Source organism: Perognathus longimembris, chromosome 3 (genome assembly GCF_023159225.1).
Source record: "Perognathus longimembris pacificus isolate PPM17 chromosome 3, ASM2315922v1, whole genome shotgun sequence".
NCBI classification, from domain to species: domain Eukaryota; kingdom Metazoa; phylum Chordata; class Mammalia; order Rodentia; family Heteromyidae; genus Perognathus; species Perognathus longimembris.
Window position 1 is genome coordinate 40,587,619 of NC_063163.1, and position 22,018 is coordinate 40,609,636.

At 37.9% G+C, this 22,018-nt stretch overlaps 1 protein-coding gene and 1 long non-coding RNA gene across 3 annotated transcripts in view; one reads left to right on the plus strand and one right to left on the minus strand.

Annotated features, from left to right (window-relative positions):
* LOC125348260 overlaps positions 1 to 643 on the minus strand; it is a 34,982-nt gene extending 34,339 nt beyond the window's left edge. Inside the window, exons 1-2 of the long non-coding RNA XR_007210339.1 lie at positions 233 to 643; positions 16 to 25 (exon numbers count right to left, since the gene is read on the minus strand). This is a non-coding gene — a long non-coding RNA (uncharacterized LOC125348260). The remainder of the gene's footprint in view (positions 1 to 15; positions 26 to 232) is intronic.
* Positions 1 to 22,018, plus strand: part of Cog3 (component of oligomeric golgi complex 3) — a 53,403-nt gene that overhangs the window by 3,892 nt on the left and 27,493 nt on the right. For both annotated transcript variants that reach the window (XM_048341346.1, XM_048341347.1), the window contains exons 2-14: positions 4,099 to 4,245; positions 5,879 to 5,940; positions 6,911 to 7,076; positions 7,818 to 7,892; positions 9,186 to 9,278; positions 11,106 to 11,231; positions 12,390 to 12,470; positions 14,990 to 15,033; positions 16,374 to 16,500; positions 17,934 to 18,025; positions 19,292 to 19,431; positions 20,463 to 20,623; positions 21,704 to 21,809. In XM_048341346.1, the coding sequence (XP_048197303.1) occupies positions 4,099 to 4,245; positions 5,879 to 5,940; positions 6,911 to 7,076; positions 7,818 to 7,892; positions 9,186 to 9,278; positions 11,106 to 11,231; positions 12,390 to 12,470; positions 14,990 to 15,033; positions 16,374 to 16,500; positions 17,934 to 18,025; positions 19,292 to 19,431; positions 20,463 to 20,623; positions 21,704 to 21,809 (1,420 nt within the window). The remainder of the gene's footprint in view (positions 1 to 4,098; positions 4,246 to 5,878; positions 5,941 to 6,910; positions 7,077 to 7,817; positions 7,893 to 9,185; positions 9,279 to 11,105; positions 11,232 to 12,389; positions 12,471 to 14,989; positions 15,034 to 16,373; positions 16,501 to 17,933; positions 18,026 to 19,291; positions 19,432 to 20,462; positions 20,624 to 21,703; positions 21,810 to 22,018) is intronic.

Genomic DNA, 22,018 nt, shown 5'->3' on the forward strand with positions numbered 1-22,018 from the left:
GAGGGGAGCAGACACAAGTCATTCACTGCTACCTGGCTGGTGGCCTACCCTGATCTTTTGGCTGCTCTTTTTGGGGCAGGTTCACATTTGCCACAGATGATAAGATGGCCTTGCTTTTCACAAATTGCTTCAATCTGTGGTAAATCCTGTTCTTCCTTGAGGTGATTGCAAAGAGATTGAAGGAGAGAATGGCTTAGATCAAAGGACAGAAATGAAATGCAAAGTTGGGGACTGGGTACCCAGATTTTGTCCTGCTTTTAAGTTGTTTCTTAAAAGGGAACATATTCTCTTATGTTATTAACAAGCATCCTATTTTGTTATTTTAAAATATCATATTTTGAAGTGTTTGCATGGTAGCTTCTTTTGTGCTTGATTTGAGGGAAATGGTTCTGTATTTGGAAGAATAAGGGAACAGGAAGCCTTCTCCTGTTTCTGGTATTTAAAGTTCTTATGATAGAAAAGTAACTAGTATTTGTGCTTGAAATAATCGAATTAACTGTTTGATAAATTCAAATGATTGTATTTACTCATAATATCTAGGTTGCAGAATATGCGAATTGGGTTATCTATAACCGCCTCCCAAGTATTGGGCGCGCGCGCATGCGCACGCGTGTGTGTGTGTGTGTGTGTGTGTGTTCTGGGGCTTGAACTCAGGGCTGCCCCTTAGCCTTTTTGCTCAAGGTTAGTGCTTTCCTGTTTGAGCTCCACTTCTGGATTTTTGCTGCTAATTGGAAAAAAAGAGTTTCTGCCTGGGCTTCCAACTGTGATCCTCAGATCTCAGCTTCCTGAGTAGCTGGGATTATAGGGATGAACTATCAGTGCCTGGCAAGAGATTGTATTTTTCCCTCTCCCCACAGTGACTCTTCTTCTGTGCTCTCTCTCAGATTGGCAGTTTGCTGCCTTTTTTTTCCAGTGGCCTATATGGCTTCTGTGTGTGCCCCGTTTTCCCAAGCACTTTCCCTCTTCCTGGACTGTACTGCCTTATACCCTCACTCACGGCAGCCAGTGGAGGTCCAGCTTCCTTAGATGCCATAGTTATTTTAAGCTGCCTGCTTATCCTGAAGCCTCAGTTCAGATGGATTTAAAAATATTTATGACTTTGTAGATTAATTAGCTTTTACTTGTTGTTAGGCTGCAACCAACACTTTTTAGCTCACTTCATCTTTTGGGAGTGTTTTTCAAATGTGAGCCTGATGTGCAATTCTTTTCCCCCTAGATGTTGCATAACCATGTCAATATAACTTCATAAATGAATTTTGCTATGACTTACAGAACTACATTTAAATTAAATTTAATATAAATTGTTTGGTTGTGGGGCTTGAACTCAGGGCCTGGGCACTGTCCCTTGAGCTTCTTTGTGCTCAAGGCTAGCGCTCTCCCACTTGAGCCACAGTGCCACTTCCAGTTTTTGAGTGGTTAATTGGAGATAAGAGTCTCATGGTGACTTTTCTGTCAGGGCTGTCTTTGAACCATGATCCTCAGATCTCAGCCTCCTGAGTAGCTAGGATTACCTGAGTGAGCTACTGGCACCTGGCTAAATTTTACTATTAATGCAATATTTTGACGTTAACCTAGTGATTAGTCTGTTCCCAATAAACAGTATACATTTGGATTTATAATGTGATAGTTAAATTGCTGAAAATAGGAATAATTACTAGGGCTGGGAATATGGCCTAGTGGCAAGAGTGCTTACCTCATATACATGAAGCCCTGGGTTTGATTCCTCAGTACCACATACATAGAAAACGGCCAGAAGTGGTGCTGTGGCTCAAGTGGCAGAGTGCTAGCCTTGAGCAAAAAGAAGCCAGGGACAGTAGTCAGGCATAGGACTGGCTAAACAAACAAACAAAAACCCATTACTAATAGCAGTGGCTCAAATTTATTGAGTAATTACTATGCAGAGGTTTTTTGGGTTTAGCGCTTTACATGCTGCATTGTCTCTGGTGGGCAATATCCCCTCTTTACAAAGACAGCTCCTTGTTAATTGGGGTGGTTCCACAGAGCAAGCGTAGATCCTGTTGAATGTCACACAGCTCCCTCTGTCCTGCAGAACTCACAGTGGCAGCACACAGTTGCTCTGACACTTTATACTCAACATAGATTCTCACTGGGTTTGAGAAACTTAATTCTTGATGGGGCCCAGTCCTTTTATACTTGGATTATGTTACTATTCAAGAAGAGTTTATACAAATAAGAGATGCCCTAATAAGACATATTTGCCTACAGCTTGGAGCGGAGAGAAAGTGTCAAGGACCTCTCTGATCACATTCTTTCTGTAGCTTTCTAGCACTTCCAAGAAGCTAGTTTTTTACATCTATTTTTTCTGCCTTGCTCTTCACAGTTATTTCATGATACAGATACTGTATATCAGATAAAGGGAAGATATTGAGGATTAGTAAAATTAAGTAATTTCCCACTTTTATACAGCTTGTAAGAGCAGTTTGCAAATCAGGTTGCCTCTAAGTGTACTTCACCATGCCTTAGATGTAGTCTTATTAGAACCCATATTTAAAAAAAAATCCCATATTAAGGGGTCATGTTTCTATATTAGTGGTGATGCATTTTGCATCTCCTGTGTTTCAGCTTTGAAGAGAGAATAGTCCTTTCAGATGAAACATCTGTATTTAGAGAAAGACAGAAAGCAGTTTCTTAAGGTCTTGGATTATGTCTTATATTAATTAACCTTAAATGCTATGAACTAAAGACAGAACTGGAATTGAACCTAAAACTGATAAGAACAGATACACTTGATCTTAGCCAAAAGTTTGAGAAGCAATGGAATTGAACCTAAAAAAGAAATCAGTTCTATTTTCCCTAGCATTTGCTCTGTCCTTTCTATTAGGTCTAAAAGCAGTTTGTATGTAGAACTTTATTCAGGTAAGTTAATACCTGAGCTATCTGGGCCAGCCTGACCAGGATCCTCTTGAGCACTTACTTGTTTGGCTGCTCTTGCAGAGAAGCACAGCTACTCATACACCTTTGAAAAACAGTCCTCCTTTGTAGGATGTTTGTCCTCTTCCACTAAATGCACAGTGTCTGGAATGACACTTGTGGCGTGGTGAGGGAGGAAGGGGGACTCTCCTAGCCAGCCAGATCAGCTGAATCAACCCTGATCAGTGGAGTGACAGATGTCACAGTCAGATTGCCTTCAAATCCCATGATACTCTTGTTTATGCTTCCTGTGTAGTGACACACATGGTTGACATGGGTGGAAGTGGGGGAGGAGGAATTACAAACTGTTTTTCCCCAGGCTGGCCTCAAAGGACAATCTTTCTGATCTCTACCTCCTAGGTAGTAACATTGCAGGTGTGAGCCACCATGTTCAGCTTCTGAGCTATGCTTACTAGTGGAGAACTGGAAAGTACTTAGAAGTGTAGTGATGTGAAAGTGAGGTCTTGTCCTTGGGGCTTTTCTGAAATTGATAGGAAGCTCGGAAATTCTTTCCATTCCGGTATAATTTCAAAATCTGTAGTGAGAGTGTAGGTGAGATGTGTAGTTGGAAATGATAGGAAAGGTAGACTTTGTTGGCTAATGTTTGGGTGTGGTTGGTCAGGCTTTTGTGTTAAGTCTTGGAAGTGCAAGCTACTTTTAACAGCTCATAGATTTTCCTTTTGCTAGTAGTTCACAAGAGATTCAAGAAAGAAAATGTGTGGATAAATACAGATTCACCAGCTAACTCAAAATCACACTTTGCTAGTCCCACAATGGGATGTTGGTGGTGCTCTCTTTGAGCTTTGCTCTAAGGCTGGTAATCTATGACTTCAGCCACAGCTCTACTTTCAGCTTTTTGGTGGTTAATTGGAGATAAGAGTCTCATCAACTTTCCTGCCCCAGACTGGCTTTGAACCTGGAACCTCAGTATCAGATTTGAGCCCCTAGCTAGTATTATAGGCCTGAGCCACCAGTATCGGGTTATGTTTACATTATAAGAGTAACATTTAACATGGAGAGGGCCTCATTAAATGTGTTAGTACTAATGACATTTATTAATCTCATATGATATCCTTTTATCTTTAAAAACAACTGAGGTGCATGCAAACCATCTTGAGTTAAATTCAGAGAACTTTGATGTTGCTTAAGTATCTGTCTTTTTTCAAGCTTCCAATGGATGACTTGTGCAGTTTACCATCCCAATTGCTGTTCACTGAGCCGGCTTCAGTAGTGCCTGAGTCTACAGAAGACATCCTTTTGAAGGGCTTCACTTCCTTAGAAATGGGAGATGAAAGAATCGAGACTGCACAGCAGGTAAATGAATGTACCTTTTCTTTTTTTTTTTTTGCTGGTCCTGGGGCTTGAACTCAGGGCTTAGTCACTATCCCTGTGCCTCTTTGTTTTAAGTCCATCTGATGCACACTCAGGCAATAAAAATAAAATATTCCAGGGTATATATTGTTAGATTGATTGTGTGTGTGTGTGGGGGGGGGGGGAACTTCACTCTTCCTAGGCAAATTTTCTGCCATTTGAGCCATGTCCCTCCAACTCCCAGCCCCTTTTGCTTTCTAGAATAACTGTGTACCTAATCTTATATAACAAAATCTTGATGAAAATTAAATGGGCTGATGCTTGTAGATGTGGCGTATGGCAACACACATTAAGTGCTCTCTAAATGATAGTCAAAGTGCATGGCAGACCTTCATTCATATCCTTGACACTGACTTCTGTCTTTTAAATTGTACATTTATTTTTATTATCTTGTACAGAGGGGTTTCAGTTCAACTTGTTTGTTTATACTTGATACCGACTTCTGTTCTAGAATTGAACAAGGTAATCTGTACCTGTTGTAATGGTAAAGGCCATGTTCTTTGTTCTTTTTATACAGGAAGGTTTCATTGTGACATTTCCACACATGTAAACAATAGACTGGGATCAACCTTACCTTCTCTCTTACTCTCCCCTCCTCCGTTTTAGAAACAATTTCAACCATAGCCATCCTCACTCACCCTCTTCATTAGCCCTCTCTTTTGTAGGTACCCAGCTTCCATCAGTGCTTGTTTTACTTGCCTGTCATTCTTTTTTGTTTTTTAAGTATGTGTTCTACCAAGGAATTTTATTGTTTCAGGTGTGTATATATTATATTGTACAAATCTGCAATACTGTTTTTTCTTTCTTCCCAAGCCCTCTGCTGATCAATAGCTGTCATTGAGATTCCTTATGCTATCTTCATACATAGTTGCAATGTATTTCAAAATCATTCACCCCCAATCTTTCTTTTCTCCCCTCAAGTGCCCCTTAATTTCTTAACATCCATATTCTTAAATGTCTAATAATATTTTTGAGTTTATACATATATATATATATATATATATTTTTTTTTTTGCCAGTCCTGGGCCTTGGACTCAGGGCCTGAGCACTGTCCCTGGCTTCCTTTTGCTCAAGGCTAGCACTCTGCCACTTGAGCCACAGCGCCACTTCTGGCCATTTTCTATATATGTGGTGCTGGGGAATCGAACCCAGGGCTTCATGTATACGAGGCAAGCACTCTTGCCACTAGGCCATATTCCCAGCCCCACTTTTATATTTCTTATTAGATAATAATTTCTTATTAGATAATCTATATTTATCTAAAGCCCTATTTTATTCGTATTGGTGGCAAATTAGTAAGTTGTGTTAGTCTGTTACTTGGGGAGAACATTTAGTTTTTAGATATTATTTCTTTCATGCTGTTCCTTATTTGTCTCTGGAAATGACCAATATTTTTAATATCCTTTTCTTAGCATATAGGTATTGTGTTTGTATTATATATGCTTAAACCTAATTATTGATGAGTGAACTTAAACAATACAACCTAGCTATCCTTTTGATTCATAGTTCAGCATGTAGTCGCTTTTCCTCTTTTTTTCAATTTGGTTGATAACATAGTACTTTTTTTTTTTTCCAGTTTTTCTCATGGTTTGCAAAGCTGCAAACTCAGATGGATCAGGATGAAGGAACTAAATATAGGTATGTGTGGCTCTTGTATTTGTTAGATATCTTAATTTTTAGTCATCTCAACATTTCTTATTCTCTATCTTTAAATAAAGTTGCAAAGAAGTTCTTTAACAGCGACATTTTCCTTTAAGAGTAGCCAGAGAAAGGATTTTGGTCATTATAATTGCCATTAGAATTTATGATATTATTTTTTCTTCTTAAAGGACTGAGTTCAGGTAGGTGTTTCACAAGCATCTTGAGAAGTGTTTGTTGGCTTTCTACAGAGAAATGTCTGCAAAAGACGGAGGATGGCATCTAGATTGGGTGTAACTGTGCATTCCATTGTGTGTTCTGATAACATGGGAAAAAGTGACCCTGTACAGTTTCTGGCTGATTTTGTGACTGTAGGTTCCACATTAATTTTCAACACTTATTGAAGCCTTTTATTGTGTAGACATTGTATTAGGCTCTTTGATATATATGATCTCCCTTAATCTCCATAGCATCTCTGTGAGGAGAGATATTACTAATTCCCATTTCACAAATGTGCACACTAAGGCCTGGAAATAAGTGAGCAGTTCATTATTTAGATTTAGGCAGAGCTGGAATTTGAGCTCTCATTTTCTAACTCAAATCCAGAATTCTTTCTACAACATGACATCATGTTTCAAAAATGGCAGTGATCTGTAGGATTGACCTTACTTGCTGCCTTGGGATGTTTTTGTGTTTCTGTCTTTGAAAGTTGAGCCAGTGATTTATTGCTTTGCATGGGAAAAGCCAGGTTAAGCCTTTAAAATTACTTCCTTTTATTGCTTACATTATTGAGACAATTAATGAGGTAAATTTTGCTGTATTTCTGAGTAGAATCAGCTTTTGTTAAGGAGATCACACTTTCCTTCTGAAATTCAAGCATTTTTGGAAAAACGATGTTTTATTGTTTGTTGACTATGGTTATACTGGGGGAAAATATTATTGCCAATCCCCTTTTGGTTCTGTTTTCTAGACAGATGAGGGATTACTTGTCTGGGTTTCAGGAGCAGTGTGATGCTATACTGACTGAAGTGAACAGTGCCCTGCAGCACCTGGAGTCACTGCAGGAGCAGTATCTTTTTGTGTCCAATAAAACAGGAACTCTCCATGAGGCTTGTGAACAGCTCCTAAAAGAACAGGTAACTGGGAATAAGGGAGAGGGCAGCGGTTATGTTGACCATTGTGTTTTTGAGTAGATGAATATAATTTAGTAATTTTCTTAATTTATAGATGTTGAACATTACTGTGCATGAGACCTGTGCTAATAAGCATTTAGGTGGCTACAAAGCTATCTCACTTTCATTAATAATAAGCCTATGTAAACAGGCACAGGCAAGCTTTTCAGTTTTTATTGTTAGGTCTCAGTACAGTTTCGGAGTGTAGTAGATGATGTTCTGATTTGCTCTGCTCACTCTACTAGTGATATTTTTCAGACACTCAGGATGACTGTAGCAGATCATCTGATAAGTGTTATACCTAAACTCATGACTTAGAGCCAGAGCATTAAAGTTACTATATTTATCTTAGGATTGCTTCTATATCTATTTTTATGTGTTTTTAAAAATATAAATGTCTGGGCTGGGAATATGGCCTAGTGGCAAGAGTGCTTGCCTCCTATACATGAAGCCCTGGGTTCGATTCCCCAGCACCATATATATAAAAAATTGCCCGAAGTGGCGCTGTGGCTCAAGTGGCAGAGTGCTAGCCTTGAGCAAAAAGAAGCCAGGGACAGTGCTCAGGCCCCGAGTCCAAGCCCCAGGACTGGCAAAAATAAATAAATAAAAAAAAATATATATATATGTCTAAAAAAAGTAATTTAGGGTTGAAAATGGTCTTATATATTCTTATAATAATTGATTTTTCTCTTTTAAAAATGCAAGTCGGAACTTGTTGATCTGGCTGAAAACATTCAGCAAAAACTTTCCTATTTCAATGAATTGGAAACTATTAACACAGTAAGTGATTTTTTACTTTTTTATGAAGTTATTTTTATTTTGTATTACCTCCTTTTAGTACAGTCTTCTAACTTTTAAATTGACTTGAGTAATATTTTAACTTAATAAGAGACATTTGTAGCCAAGGATTATATATTACCTGTTATACAATTTTCATTATTATTTAAGTAATATTTTTTAAATTGTATTATTATTAAAATATCTTTGTTGGTTATCCCTTCCAGCATCTTTTCTGTAAGCTGTGAACATTATGAGAAGAAATACTCAATTTTAAATCTTTCTGTGATTATGCTGCTATAATAGTAGTTATAGCATTAAAATATTCTCATATTTTAATTTGAAGAAACATAATCCCGATAAAGTATCCATAATTCCAAATAATGGCTAGTACAGGCTGCTGTGTAAATTATATTTCTATATGTTCCTGACTCAAAAGTTATAGTAATTATATGTAAAGTATGTTATTAAAATAATTATTACTACTGTTTAATAAATACAGTAATAAAACTAACAACCAGTTAGCATGGAGTGCAGTGGAGATGGATTTACTGATATGATACTTGTATATCAAGACAATTGTCTAGTAATATTTGGCTTTTTTTTTTGTAGTTCTGGGGATTCAACCCAGACCTTCGTTTTAGGCAGGTGCTTTATAGTGGAACCACTTCCTTCCCACTGCCAACCATAACCTTGATTTTCATATGTGAATGCTAAACATAATATGAGCACTATAAGTATTCAAAAGTGGAATAATCATAAACTCTAAGTTGTAGAAAGTAGGGCTGGGGGGCTGGGAATATGGCTTAGTGGTAAAGTGCTCGTCTTGTATACATGAAGCCCTGGGTTCGAGTCCTCAGAACCACGTACGTATAAAAATCCAGAAGTGGTGCTGTGGATCAAGTGATAGAGTACTAGCCTTGAGCAAGAAGAAGCCAGGGACAGTGCTCAGGCCCTGAGTTCAAGCCCCAGGACTGGCAAAAAACCCCAAACCAGACAAAGTAGGGATAGGTATTTGATGTATTATTTCTACTTAAGTGTAGTTTGTAATAAAAATATTTGCTGGTTCATACAGGATTCCATTAAAATTTATTAGGTATAAACTGAATTATATCAGTATTGCTATTTATTCTTTATTATTATACATGGACTTCACTTGAAGATAATTTTGATGAGTTTTAAAATGTATTGTTAAAATATTAGTACACTATATTAGATCTAAAGGAAATAAGTTAATTCTAATTCATGATTTCAACTTTTACCTTTTTTGTCAATAACTTTTTTTTCCGTATGAAGAAACTGAATTCTCCTACGTTATCTGTGAATAGTGAAGGATTTATACCTATGCTGGCCAAACTAGATGATTGTATAATGTATATCTCATCTCATGTAAGTTTTTTTGGGGGGGGTAGTACGGGGATTTGAACTCAGGGCTTTGTGATCACTAGACGGGTGTTATAACACTTGAAACATGCATGCGATTTTAAGAAATCTTAACATTCCTGTTTCATAACTTCTACTATAAAATAGTAATTCTTTTCTCTGGGGGAAAAAATGGCCATCCCTTCTATCCATGGCTTCTGCATCTGTGGATTCAACCACAGACTGAACTATGTGGAAGACTTAGGAAAAAATAAACTGAGTATGCACTTTTTTGTTATTGTTGTCCCCTCAACAATAAGTGTGCCCAACTGTTCATAGCATTCACATTGTATTAGGTATTGCATGAAATCTACAGATGTTCATCTGAAGTATGTGAGAGGGCACACATAGATTATATGGAAGATATACCATTTTATGTAAGGGACTTGAGCATCCACAGTTTTGATAACCCTGAGGGTTCTGCAACTAACCCTTTTAGGGTTGAATACTCAACATGTAGTATTTGTCACCTGTTGGACAACAGCAGCAATAAGGCCTTTGCTATCAGGAATGGTATTAAAAGTGCTTTCAAATAGTCTATGGTGAGCTCAAACAGTATAAATCTTTAGAAAGACCAAGTCAAAGCCCAACAAAATAAGCACCAGGAAATGAGTACTTGTAAGAGGTGGGGGTGGGGCCAGTGGTAGAGGGGTGGATGAGGGGAGGAATGAGAGGAGATGTAGTCAAGAATTCACTGTTCACACTACAGAATTAAGAATAAGGGAAAGGGTGGATTGAAGTGGGGGTAAAATGTTGAAGGGGCAACAAGATGCATTGTATTCATGAATTGCTTTGTTAAATGGCAAAAAAATTTAATATGTACTCTATTAAATTGAGAAAAGTGAGGGAAAGGATGGGTTGGGAGGGATGAGTTGGAATGTTGAAAGGGATAGGACCTATTGTGTGAGTCTCCAGGTCTGTGGGTTACTGAAAATATATTTTGCTCAAGACTGCAAATAATGGTATTTATGGGAACAGAGGATTTGGCTGTGACTAAATTCTTACTGTAATCATCTCAATCAGCTCATGAGTTATAAAAACTTACATCTACTTATTTTGAATAATTGTATAAAAGATTTTCAGTTCTACAAATTAGATCACTCACACTGCGTCTTTACCAGTGTCTCCCCCATCTTTTCCAGTCCCATTCTTACCTTCAGGCTATGGATTTCAGCTTTTACATAATGTCCATTGAACATAATGATTGCATTTGCTCACTCTTCCACTGTCCCTTCCCATGCTATTCCCTCTCTCCAGTCTGCTTGTTGTTCCCTTCCCTCAGAATCCTAAACATGTTTCATCTTCCTGCTATTCATTTCGCATAAACCTTTATTTTGAACTTCATATATTGCTTTATATAAAGGATTGCTTTTTGGAATTTTTTTTTTTTTTTTTTTGGCCAGTCCTAGGCTGTGAACTCAGGGCCTGAGCACTGTCCCTGGTTTCCTTTTTGCTCAAGGCTATCACTCTGCCCCTTGAGCCACAGCGCCACTTCTGGCCATTTTCCGTATATGTGGTGCTGAGGAATCAAACCCAGGGCCTCATGTATACGAGGCAAGCACTCTTGCCACTAGGCCATATTCCCAGCCCCTTTTTGGAATTTTTGAAATTGTCATTATAAAGGCAATGGACAGGGGTTACAGTTATATAAGTCAGGTAAAGACTGTATTTCATTTTGGACAATGTTACCTCTTCCCTAGTTCTCTCCCAGTTTTCCCTCCCATCCCCTTTAAAGCTTGTTTATTTGGTCAACATTTTATTTCTTCTTTGTCAATTTTTCTCTTTGTTTTGCAGCCTAATTTTAAAGATTATCCTGTATACTTACTGAAGTTTAAACAATGTCTTTCTAAAGCTTTGCACCTCATGAAGACATACACTGTGAATACGCTACAGACTCTCACAAATCAGTTGCTAAAAAGGGTGAGTTACTCTCAAGAGCAGCTCGTGTTTTTGATCCACTTATCTACAGTAGAAAACAACCTAGTTACAGTATATGCTAGGTAAAAAATTAACAGGCCCTTAGGAAGGTTAGAAGATAAGAGTAGAGTTAGCTAGGATAGTCATTGAGTTGTAGTTCTTTTCTACGAAAATAAAACTAAACAAAGGATATATTTTATTTTTTAAGAATACTTTCTAAAGACCTGTAGATTTTTTTTTTGCCAGTGCTGGGGTTTGGGCACTGTTCCTGAGTTTCTTTTTGCTCAAGGCTATAGCACTCTACCACCTGAACCACAGCACCACTTCTGGCTTTTTCTGTTTTTGTGGTACTAAGGAATAAAATCCAGGACTTTATGCATGCTGGGCAAGCACTCTACCACTACGCCATATTCTCAGCCCCTTGTAGTGTGTTCTTGATCTTAAAATTCAAAGCCAGTGATTTTGGTTTGCATTTTTCTATTCTCATTGCTCTTAAATGACATTGATAGCTAAATTATCAGTAAGTTTAGGAAACTGATTTATAATAAATGTAAGTACTTTCTCTGCTAGCGCTTTATTGTTGAACTTTACTGAAGATTTGTGAGTATATTATGGTAATTTGTAGGTGTACTGTACCTCAGAAAGGTTAAGTAATTTGTCCAATCTTACATGCAATAAATAGCCGTATGAATTCTAATTTAGGTCTGTTAACTGCCAAATCAAGTAACATAGAATAAATCTTAAATATAAAGGGAGAGACATGGGCTGGGGATATAGCCTAGTGGCAAGAGTGCCTGCCTCATATACACGAGGCCCTAGGTTCGATTCCCCAGCACCACATATACAGAAAACGGCCAGAAGCGGCGCTGTGGCTCAAGTGGCAGAGTGCTAGCCTTGAGCGGGAAGAAGCCAGGGACAGTTCTCAGGCCCTGAGTCCAAGGCCCAGGACTGGCAAAAAAAAAAAAAAAAAAAAAAAGGGAGAGACATGACAGTTCTTAATTATTTCTCATTTGTAGCAATAAAATTATGTAATTTGTCTTTGAGATTTTTCTAAGCTTTTAGTTAGTCCAGAGGCCATATAGTAGATAATATGAAATGTTTATTATTACATTTTCTGAATCTTGCTTTGTTTGCTAATTATGCTCCTCAATGTTTCTTTAGGATCCTTCATCTGTACATAATGCAGACAATGCCTTTACACTGTTTTATGTGAAATTTCGAGCTGCTGCCCCCAAAGTCAGAGTAAGTCCATTGGCATAAATAAAATATTGCCATGAAATATTCTCAACCAGCCCTTTGGAAGTCCTTTGCTTATCTCAGGGATGTGAACAGGAATGAAAAGAAGGCATTATTTCACATTTCAATGTTTATCATAGAGATGTAGAGATGTCCACAGAAGAGGAAACATCTTGTTGTTCCTGTCATGCTTAGGAAGGTTTCTTGATGCAAGTGAATCTTTAATTTATAATGGAGAGGGTTGATAAGGATATTTTATATAGAAAACATTGCAGGGAAGCTGCAGAGCCAAAAAAAAAAGGTGTTTGGGAAGAATCCATGTATTTGTTGTGACAGGAATGCAGGATGTTAATAGGTGTGATGAAAAGGCAGGAAAGGTGACAGAGCAATCAGATCCAAGCCTGGGTCTGTAAAGTATAAAAACAAGTAGTTTGTCTTTAAGATACCTTCTGTGTTTAAGATCCTAAGTGTGATATCTACCCATCTTTTTTTTCCTTCCTTCCTTCCTTCCTTCCTTCCTCCCTCCCTCCCTCCCTCCCTCCCTCCCTCCCTCCCTCCCTCCCTCCCTCCCTTCCTTTTCCTTTGTCCTGAACTCAAGGAGCCTTTTCAAGCTCAAGGATAGCACCCTGCCTCTTGAGCCATAGCTCTACTTCTGGCTTTTTGGTGGTTAATTGGAGTTAATAGTCTCATGGGCTTTCTTCCCTGGCCTAGCTTTGAACCATGATCCTCAGATCTTAGCTTCTTGAATAACTAGGATTACAGGTGTAAGCTTCCAGCACCCAGTTGGAAAAATATTTTAAGTGAAATGTAAAAATAGTAAGCAGATATTCCATCCCCCCCCCAAAAAAAAGTAGAAAAACATTGTTGGAAAAATTTTAGAGAGAGAAAAACTGAGGACTTAAAACTTAATTTTCTAAACTCTGAATAGCAAAAACAAAGGCTGAAATGGAGATGTTTGTACAATTAAAAAGATTAACATTTTTAGTGTGTTGTATTTATCAGTCAGTATAAGAAGATGAATATTAATAAATGACCAAATTACAGAATATGTGAAAAATGCATTTAAGGTTTAGTTTTTTTCTTTTGTCTGTCAGAAATAGGCAAATGAGGGAATATGGCCTAGTGGCAAGAGTGCTTGCCTCATATACATGAAGCACTGGGTTCGATTCCCCAGCACCACATATATAGAAAACGGCCTGAAGTGGCGCTGTGGCTCAAGTGGCAGAGTGCTAGCCTTGAGCAAAAAGAAGCCAGGGACAGTGCTCAGACCCTGAGTTCAAGGCCCAGGACCGGCAAAAAAAAAAAAAAAGAAAAGTTAGTGATTTTGGGGTCTGGGGATATGGCCTAGTGGCAAGAGTGCTTGCCTCTTACACATGAAGCCCTGGGTTCGATTCCTCAGCGCCACGTATATAGAAAACGGCCGGAAGTGGCACTGACAGAGTACTAGCCTTAAGCAAAAAGAAGCCAGGGACAGTCAGTGCTGAAGCCCTGAGTTCAAGCCCCACGACTGGCAAAAAAATTAAAAAAAAATCAGAAATAGGCAAATGAAAGTATAATATAGTAGGGCTTGAAGGATTTGATGAGAGGCAGTACTCCTGATGGTGATGTAAATGAATTTTAGCAGCACACATCAAAGCCCGTAAAGGACATCTCTCCTGACCCGTATTGGGACCTTCACTACCAGTGTTCGAACAGAAGGAAGTATGATCTCAGGGAGGCGAACTAGAGCTTGTCAAGGCTTAATCAGCAGTGATAGAACTTGAACTCCTTGGTTTCACTCCATACACCTAACCAGTTTTGAGGATTCTTTAGAAACACCTTAAATTTCTAAACAGTAGAATTGTTGACTTACAGTCCATCACTCAGTATGATAATATATAGCCAACTTCACATAATGTTTTACATGCTATGTATAATGATTGCGATATGGAAGATTATTTAATGATGGTAATGTTATTTTTTAAAAGGTAAGAATATAAAACTGAGTATATAGTATAATTCTAATTTATTTATTTTTGCTCAAGGCTAGCACTCTGCCAACTTGAGCCACGGAGCCACTTCTGGCCTTTTCTATATATGTGGGGCTGAGGAATTGAACCTAGGGCTTCATGTATACCAGGCAAGCATTCTTGCCACTAGGCTATATTTCCAGTCCTCAATTCTAGTTTTTAAAAATAAATATAAAAACTGCTGGTATGAAATATTAAGTGTCATACCTTTTAAATACATAGGTGATTTTTATGGCTTTAACCTTTTGAGCCACAACTCCATTCTGGATTTTTAAGGGTTAATCGGAGGTAAGACTCTCACAGGGTCTTTTCTTCCTGGGCTGGCTTTGAATCGTGATCCTCAGATCACAGCTTCCTGAGTAACTAGGATTACAAGCATGAGCCACTGGCACCTGGCATAGTTTTAAACTTTTTAATATTTATATTTTTTAAGTGAATATGTGACACAGTTATAGTCAGAAAGTAATGAAAAGTACAGTTGAAATAGATAGGTTTGTATTTTTCTTTATTCTGCAGACTCTTATTGAACAGATAGAACAACGATCTGAAAAAATACCTGAGTGAGTACCTAGATTCCACATTATCTTGTATTTTTGCAAACCTGGTTATGTTCCCAATATTTTCTGAGTAGTTTCCTTCAAGCTTGTTCTTATATCTTATAACCTGTTTTGAGGAGCAAGGTTTCAGACTTGACTTAGCAAATTTAAATGGTGGCATTATTTCACATAGCAGAGGAGTTCCCTTTCATTTGGGCAGACATGAGGTCTTTTCTGTGTGTGTGTGTGTGTGTGTGTGTGTGTGTGTGTGTATGTGTATGTGTGTGTGTGTGTGTGTGTGTGTGTGTGTGTGTGTGTGTGTACATGTGCCTGCATGCCTATACTGGGCTTGAATGTAAAGCTCATGCTCTAGCTTGGTGTTGTTTTGCTCAAGGCTGGTGCTCTGCCACTCTGTATACAACTTCACTTCTGTCTTTTTCTGGTTAATTTGAGATAAGAGTCTCTTGAACTTTTTTACTCAGGCTGGCTTCAAACCTTGATTCTTAGGTCTTAGTCTTCTGAGTAGCTAGGATTACAAGCATGAATCACTAGCACCTGGCAAGGTCTCTATTTGTGCAAAAAAAAAAAAAAGGAAAACAAATACAGCTCATTTTGTTCTTTTAAAATTATACTTGTTGAGTGCTGGTGGCTCACACCTGTAATCTTATCTACACAAGGAGGGTGAGATCTGAGGATCGCAGTTCAAAGCCAGCCCTGGCAGGAAAGTCTCTGAGATTTTTTTATATTCAATTAATGACCAGAAAACCAGAAATGGAGCTGTGACTCAAAGTGATAGAGTGCTAGCCTTGAGCAAAAGAGCTCATGTACAATGCCCAGACTGAGTTCAAGCCCTACAACCCACCAAAAATAGAATAATTATAATTAACTAAAGATTTTTAAAAATCTTGTCAATGACTCTCAAAAACAAGTCGTACCATCACTTCATTATGGTGCTGCTTTACATCTATATTTCTAACCACTTAATGTGGGCTATAAGAGATGACCATTATTGCATTAGAGGCTTGGCAACCTATTCTTTTATGCTAGTCCCAGGGCTTGAACTCAGAACCTTGCACTCTCATTTGGGTTTCTTCCTAACGGTTAGTACTCTACCACTTGAGTCATTCTTTCAGTTCAGCTTTTTGTTCATTAATTGGAATAGAGTCTTTGGACTATTTTTTTTTTTTGGACTTTTTAACTTAGACCCACTTCAGATCATCATCTTCCTGATCTATAAATAGCTAGGATTGCAAGTGGGAGCCACTGGTTGTTTAGCCCTATTCTGGTATTTAAAATCAGATTTAATTTACATATCTAAAATCAAAAGTTCCCACCATAATTTTATTTTATTTACCTTCCACCAGATACCAGCACCTGCTAAATGATATCCACCAGTGTTACCTTGATCAACGGGAACTCCTTTTGGGTCCTAGTATTGCATGTACTGTCACAGAATTAACTAGCCAGAACAACAGAGATCATTGTGCCTTGGTAAGTTTCTACCTATTTTATTTTAACGTTGTCTTTCTTAGATCTATTTTTGTGTCTTACCTGATTTGCCTATCTCTTGTAGTAAAGTTTTGCTCAATTGGATTGTGTCCTTGATATTTCTGAGAAGTTGCCTCAAAACTAATTTTGTACCACATAATTTATTTTAGGAACATGCCTTTAGTTTCCATATCAACAAATTAATTTTGTTTATCAGGTATGGCAAACTAGTTTACCCTACTCAACTCTGCAAAGTATTTTCATTTCATTTTATTTTAATTATTTTTTGTGCCAGTCTTGAGGCTTGAACTTGGGGCTTGGGTGGTATCCCTGACCTTTCTTTTTTTTTTTTTTTTGCCAGTCCTGGGCTTGGACTCAGGGCCTGAGCACTGTCCCTGGCTTCTTTTTGCTCAAGGCTAGCACTCTGCCACTTTATCCACAGTGCCACTTCTGGCTGTTTTTTATATATGTGGTGCTGGGGAATCGAACCCAGGGCTTCATGTATACAAGGCAAGCACTCTTGCCACTAGGCCATATTCCTAGCCTCCCTGAGCTTTTGTACTCAAAGCTTGTGCTCTGCCACTGGAGCTATTGCTCTACTTCTGGAACTGGAAAGAAGAGTCTCAGGGACTTTCATATCCGGACTGGTTTTGAACCATGATCCTCAGATTTCTGCCTCTTGAGTGAGTAGCTAGGATTAGCATAGTTTTTGATGGGGAAATACCTGCTGGTTTAGTGTGATTGTAATTCATACTCTAGAAAAATACATAAAGGAGAGTCTTTTTTTGTGTACCCTTCTAACTAGAAAATTAATTTGTGTTCATTATTAAAAGTTTAGAAAATAAAGCATTAAGAAAATTAAGGGCGGGCTGGGGATATAGCCTAGTGGCAAGAGTGCCTGCCTCGGATACACGAGGCCCTAGGTTCGATTCCCCAGCACCACATATACAGAAAACGGCCAGAAGCGGCGCTGTGGCTCAAGTGGCAGAGTGCTAGCCTTGAGCGGGAAGAAGCCAGGGACAGTGCTCAGGCCCTGAGTCCAAGGCCCAGGACTGGCCAAAAAAAAAAAAAAGAAAATTAAGGGCTCGGGATGTAGCTAGAATGGGAAAGTGCCTTTTAGCAAGGCCTTATGCTCAAATTTTAATATCCCCTCAGTTCACCTACCAAAAAAGGGAAGATTACCTATAATCCCAGTTTGCAGTTGTCCATTAAAAACCAACAGTTTTCTGTTGTTTGATAAGTTGTTTTTTAAGTACTTGTGCATGTATACACATCTCTGGAGTTATCACAACAAAACCTCTTTTTCATGTATGCTAATAAAACATGAAAAATAAATGCATGTGCATGATCCCTTTGCAAGTGAAGTGTAGAATTTATTTAATAAGTTCTGGAAATGTGTGTGTTGACTGTAGGTGGTGTGTGTTTGTTTATTGCAGGTTCGCAGTGGCTGTGCCTTTATGGTCCATGTTTGCCAGGATGAGCACCAACTTTATAATGAATTTTTTACAAAGCCGACATCAAAATTAGAGTAGGTGGTACATGGAATCTAGCTCTTGTTAAGATTTATTCCACAATTAACTTCAGTGTGTTAACTTTTCTGTGTATGTGAACAGAGTATTGTCAGGTGGGAGAATGATTCTTTCTTGAATTAAATGTGCAGTTGAACGGCCAACATGTTTTCATGTTCTCTATAGTACAATTGTGGAGACAGTTGCAATTGTGAAATGACAGCAAGAATTCTCTTCAGGGAACTAAGCCCTGAGAGTCTCCACCAAGTCAGTCATTACTTCTCCTTTAAAAATCTGTGATTCTGATATGAAGGACACTAAAACATAGATATTGTTGAATAATGCTTTTCTTAATTTTCTCTAAATGTCTTTCAGATTCACTGTCAGACACTTGATTTCTCCATGCTGGCTATTTTAACTCTTCTAAAATTCTAGGATTATAATGAGGAAGAGAAAAATGTGTTTTATGGTTTTGGTTTGGGCAATCACTTGGTGAAATACTGTGCATAGAAGAGTACTGTTGACCATATGACAGATATTGACAGCCTAAATTTTCTTTTCAAATATTTCAAGTTTCTCTGTCTTTAGTATAGGTCAGGGTACTTTGAGTTTTGTATATATAAACATATTTTGTATATTTAAAACATGTCTGTGTTCTTTTTCCCCCCCTGGGGGAAAATACCATTTGATTTGCAATGAAGTAGAATGTAAAAGGCAATCAGATCAAGAGAAATAATTTTTCTTTTGAAAAGAAAAGCTGGGCACTGGTGGCTCAGGCCTGTAATCCTAGCTAGCTAATCAGGAGACTGAGATCTGAGGATTGAGGTTTGAAGCCAGCCAGCATAGGAAAGTCCATGAGACTCTTGTCTCTACTTAAATACAGAAAAGGCCAAAGGTAGAGAGCTGTGGCTCAGCTAGGTAGAGCATAGCCTTGAGCATTAAAGCTCAGGGATAGTGCTCAGGCCCAGAATTCAAGCTCCAGGACTAGAAAAAAGAAAAAAAGACATAGTTATTGATCAGATAAATAAAAGCTGTAATAGATTGACTTTTGGTTGGGGGTAGCTAATTTAAATTAGCTGCTGTAGGTAGCCTATAGATTTTGAGCTTTTAAAGCAAAAACAGTTCATAGAATTACTCTTTTCCTTTCACTTCTCATTCTGTGATATTCTAGATAATATTTTTCAGTATGTGTTTATTATTTTGTCAAGAAGAAATCAATAAAGCTTTTAAAGTTAGAAAAATCCTGAAAAGATTACTGTTCATAATCATATTTTATTTCATTTTAGTGAGCTTTTGGAGAAACTGTGTGTGTCATTGTATGATGTCTTCAGGCCATTGATCATTCACGTTATTCATTTAGAGACTTTATCAGAACTTTGTGGGATTCTTAAAAATGAAGTTCTTGAGGATCACGTACAGAATAATGGTAAATACAGAGAAGTGATCATTTTAAGGATATTTAAAATTATATCTATGGCAATGTGGATTTGAAAAATATTAGATTATTATTTTATCTCTCACCCTATATCTAAATATTTACTATTTTTGAATTGTTTGGTGGTACTGAAAATTGAACCCAGAGCTTTGCTTTTTCCAGACAACTATCTTATCACTTTAGCTGCAGTCCCTAACCCTTTTGCATTTATTTTGTTTTTGAGATATGGTCTCCCTAACTGTTTCCAGAACTGGCATTGTATTCTCAAACCTCTTGCCTATGTCTGATCTTTCTTCCTATGTGTCTTGCATAGCTGGGATGACAAGCTCATGCCACCATACCTAGTTTCAGACTCACTATTCATATTGATAAAAGTACTTTTGAATGCAGGGCCTGGGTTCTGCTGTTCCTGTGCCTCTCTGTGCTCAAGGCTAGTGCTCTACCACTTGAGCCATAGTGCCACATTGGACTTTTTCTGTTTATGTGGTACTGAGGAATTGAACCTGGGGCTTCATGTATGCCAGGCAAGCACACTACCACTAAGCCATAGTCCCAGCCTGATAAAAATACTTTACTATAGAGTCTCAGGAAGAAAGGTTAAGAGTCAGTTTATTTCCTTTGGATTAAGTTAATTCTTTTGCAGTACTGAGTTTGAAACTAGTGCCTTGAACATGCTAGAGAAACATTTTGTCACTTGAGTACATGCCTAGCCTTTTCATTTTTATTTTGTTTTTGAGGTGTGGTCTTGCTACATTTGCTCAGGCTAGCTTCAGACTCCTAAATATTCGTGCTTTTTCCTGCTTAGTAACTGGTTTTAGAGGCATGCACCACTATGCCCTGCTTATTCCCAATTTTAAAATTAAGGTTTTTAAAGTCATCAAGTCGTGCAGGAATAGCATGCAGCTATAATCTGCAGCAAAAGTAATTTATGCTGTTTCTGAACAATTTAGTAATACCTTTGCTTATTTAGACATAGTTTCATAAATTAAAGAAATGAATGCTTGCACTTTTTTTTTTATTAGCTGAACAACTGGGAGCATTTGCAGCTGGAGTAAAGCAAATGTTGGAAGATGTACAAGAACGGCTTGTGTACCGAACACATATCTACATTCAGACTGATATCACAGGCTACAAACCAGCTCCTGGAGACCTGGCGTATCCCGATAAGCTAGTCATGATGGAGGTAGAGTTTGCCAACTCCATCTGCTTTCTGTCTCCACATAGCTTTTCTGTTTTATATTAGTTAAAATAGGATTTTTTTCTTTTAAATTCTCCATGCCATAGTACTCATAGGAAATAAAACTTTTTTTAAAAAGTCATTTTTTTTTTGTCTTTAAGTTACATTTTCTATTCGGTTCTTTCCTCTTTGCCAGGACATATTCATTCTGTGTGTGTGTGGGGGGGGTGGTGCACGTGCATATGCACGTACATGTGTGCATGCGTTTGTGTGCATGGGTATGGGTGTGTGTGTGGGAGTGCACGTGGGTGTGGGTGCATGGTACTATGGATTTTTGACCCAGGGCTTCTTGCCAGGGCCTTATCCTTGGCAAGTGCTGTACTTAAGGGACATCTTCCAGGTTTTTGTTTATATTTTGCTTTTGAGATAGGGGCTTGTTAACTTTGCCTGCTGAGTAGCTGATATTACAGATAAACACTACCATGCCAAGCTTTATTCTTACTTTATAAATTGAATTGCTATGTCCTGCAAATTTTCTTTGTAAGTTGTATAGAAGAAGGAGCCATAACATAAGAAGCCACTATAGTTGATGTTTACATTCAGCCTACATTTAAATTTCCTTAGTTGTTCTTCAGATGTCTTTTGTAAGGAGACTAAAAAGTATATAAAGAAGTGAAATCCACAAAAGATAGCTGTGTTGCATTTGTTTTTCTGGTCTGTCTGATCTTTTTCAATCAAATTAAGATTATTTCTCCTCCTTTGATTTTTATTTTCATGTCACTGAGTTTTTAGAAGAAACCAGACCACTTTTATTGTAAAATGTACCACATTATAGAAATCTTTTTGGTAAGAATGCTAATAAAAATCTGTGTGTGCTTTCTACTTTATTACATCAAAGGCACATAATGTGAGGTTGTTTTACTAATTGGTAAGGTGATGATTATGAAAGTGAATTTTCCCCGTTGTAATTAATAAATACTTATGGTGTGATGCTTTGCTTTTATGTTAGTTCCTTAATGTCTTTCAGCTAGTTCTTATTGCCAAGCACTGCTGAAAACTAATGTTCCTTGTGGTTTCTCTTTGCAGCAAATTGCACAGAGTTTGAAGGATGAACAAAAGAAGGTACCTTCAGAAGCTTCATTTTCAGATATTCAGTTAGAAGAAGCAGAGTCTAACAGTCTAAAAAAATCTGGTATGTTATATGATGTTTTAACTTCCAGCATTTATTCCTTCAGTTAAAAAACATTGAAGACTTGGGTCCCTAGCACGAAAAACAGCTTATGCTTTTGAGGAGTCATTGGTTATGGGGGGAACTTGAACCCCTGGATATCATTCAGTGTGACTGAAAACTTGATTGGATGCACAGGAAGCCCTTAAACCACATGTGGTCTTTGGGGAGTG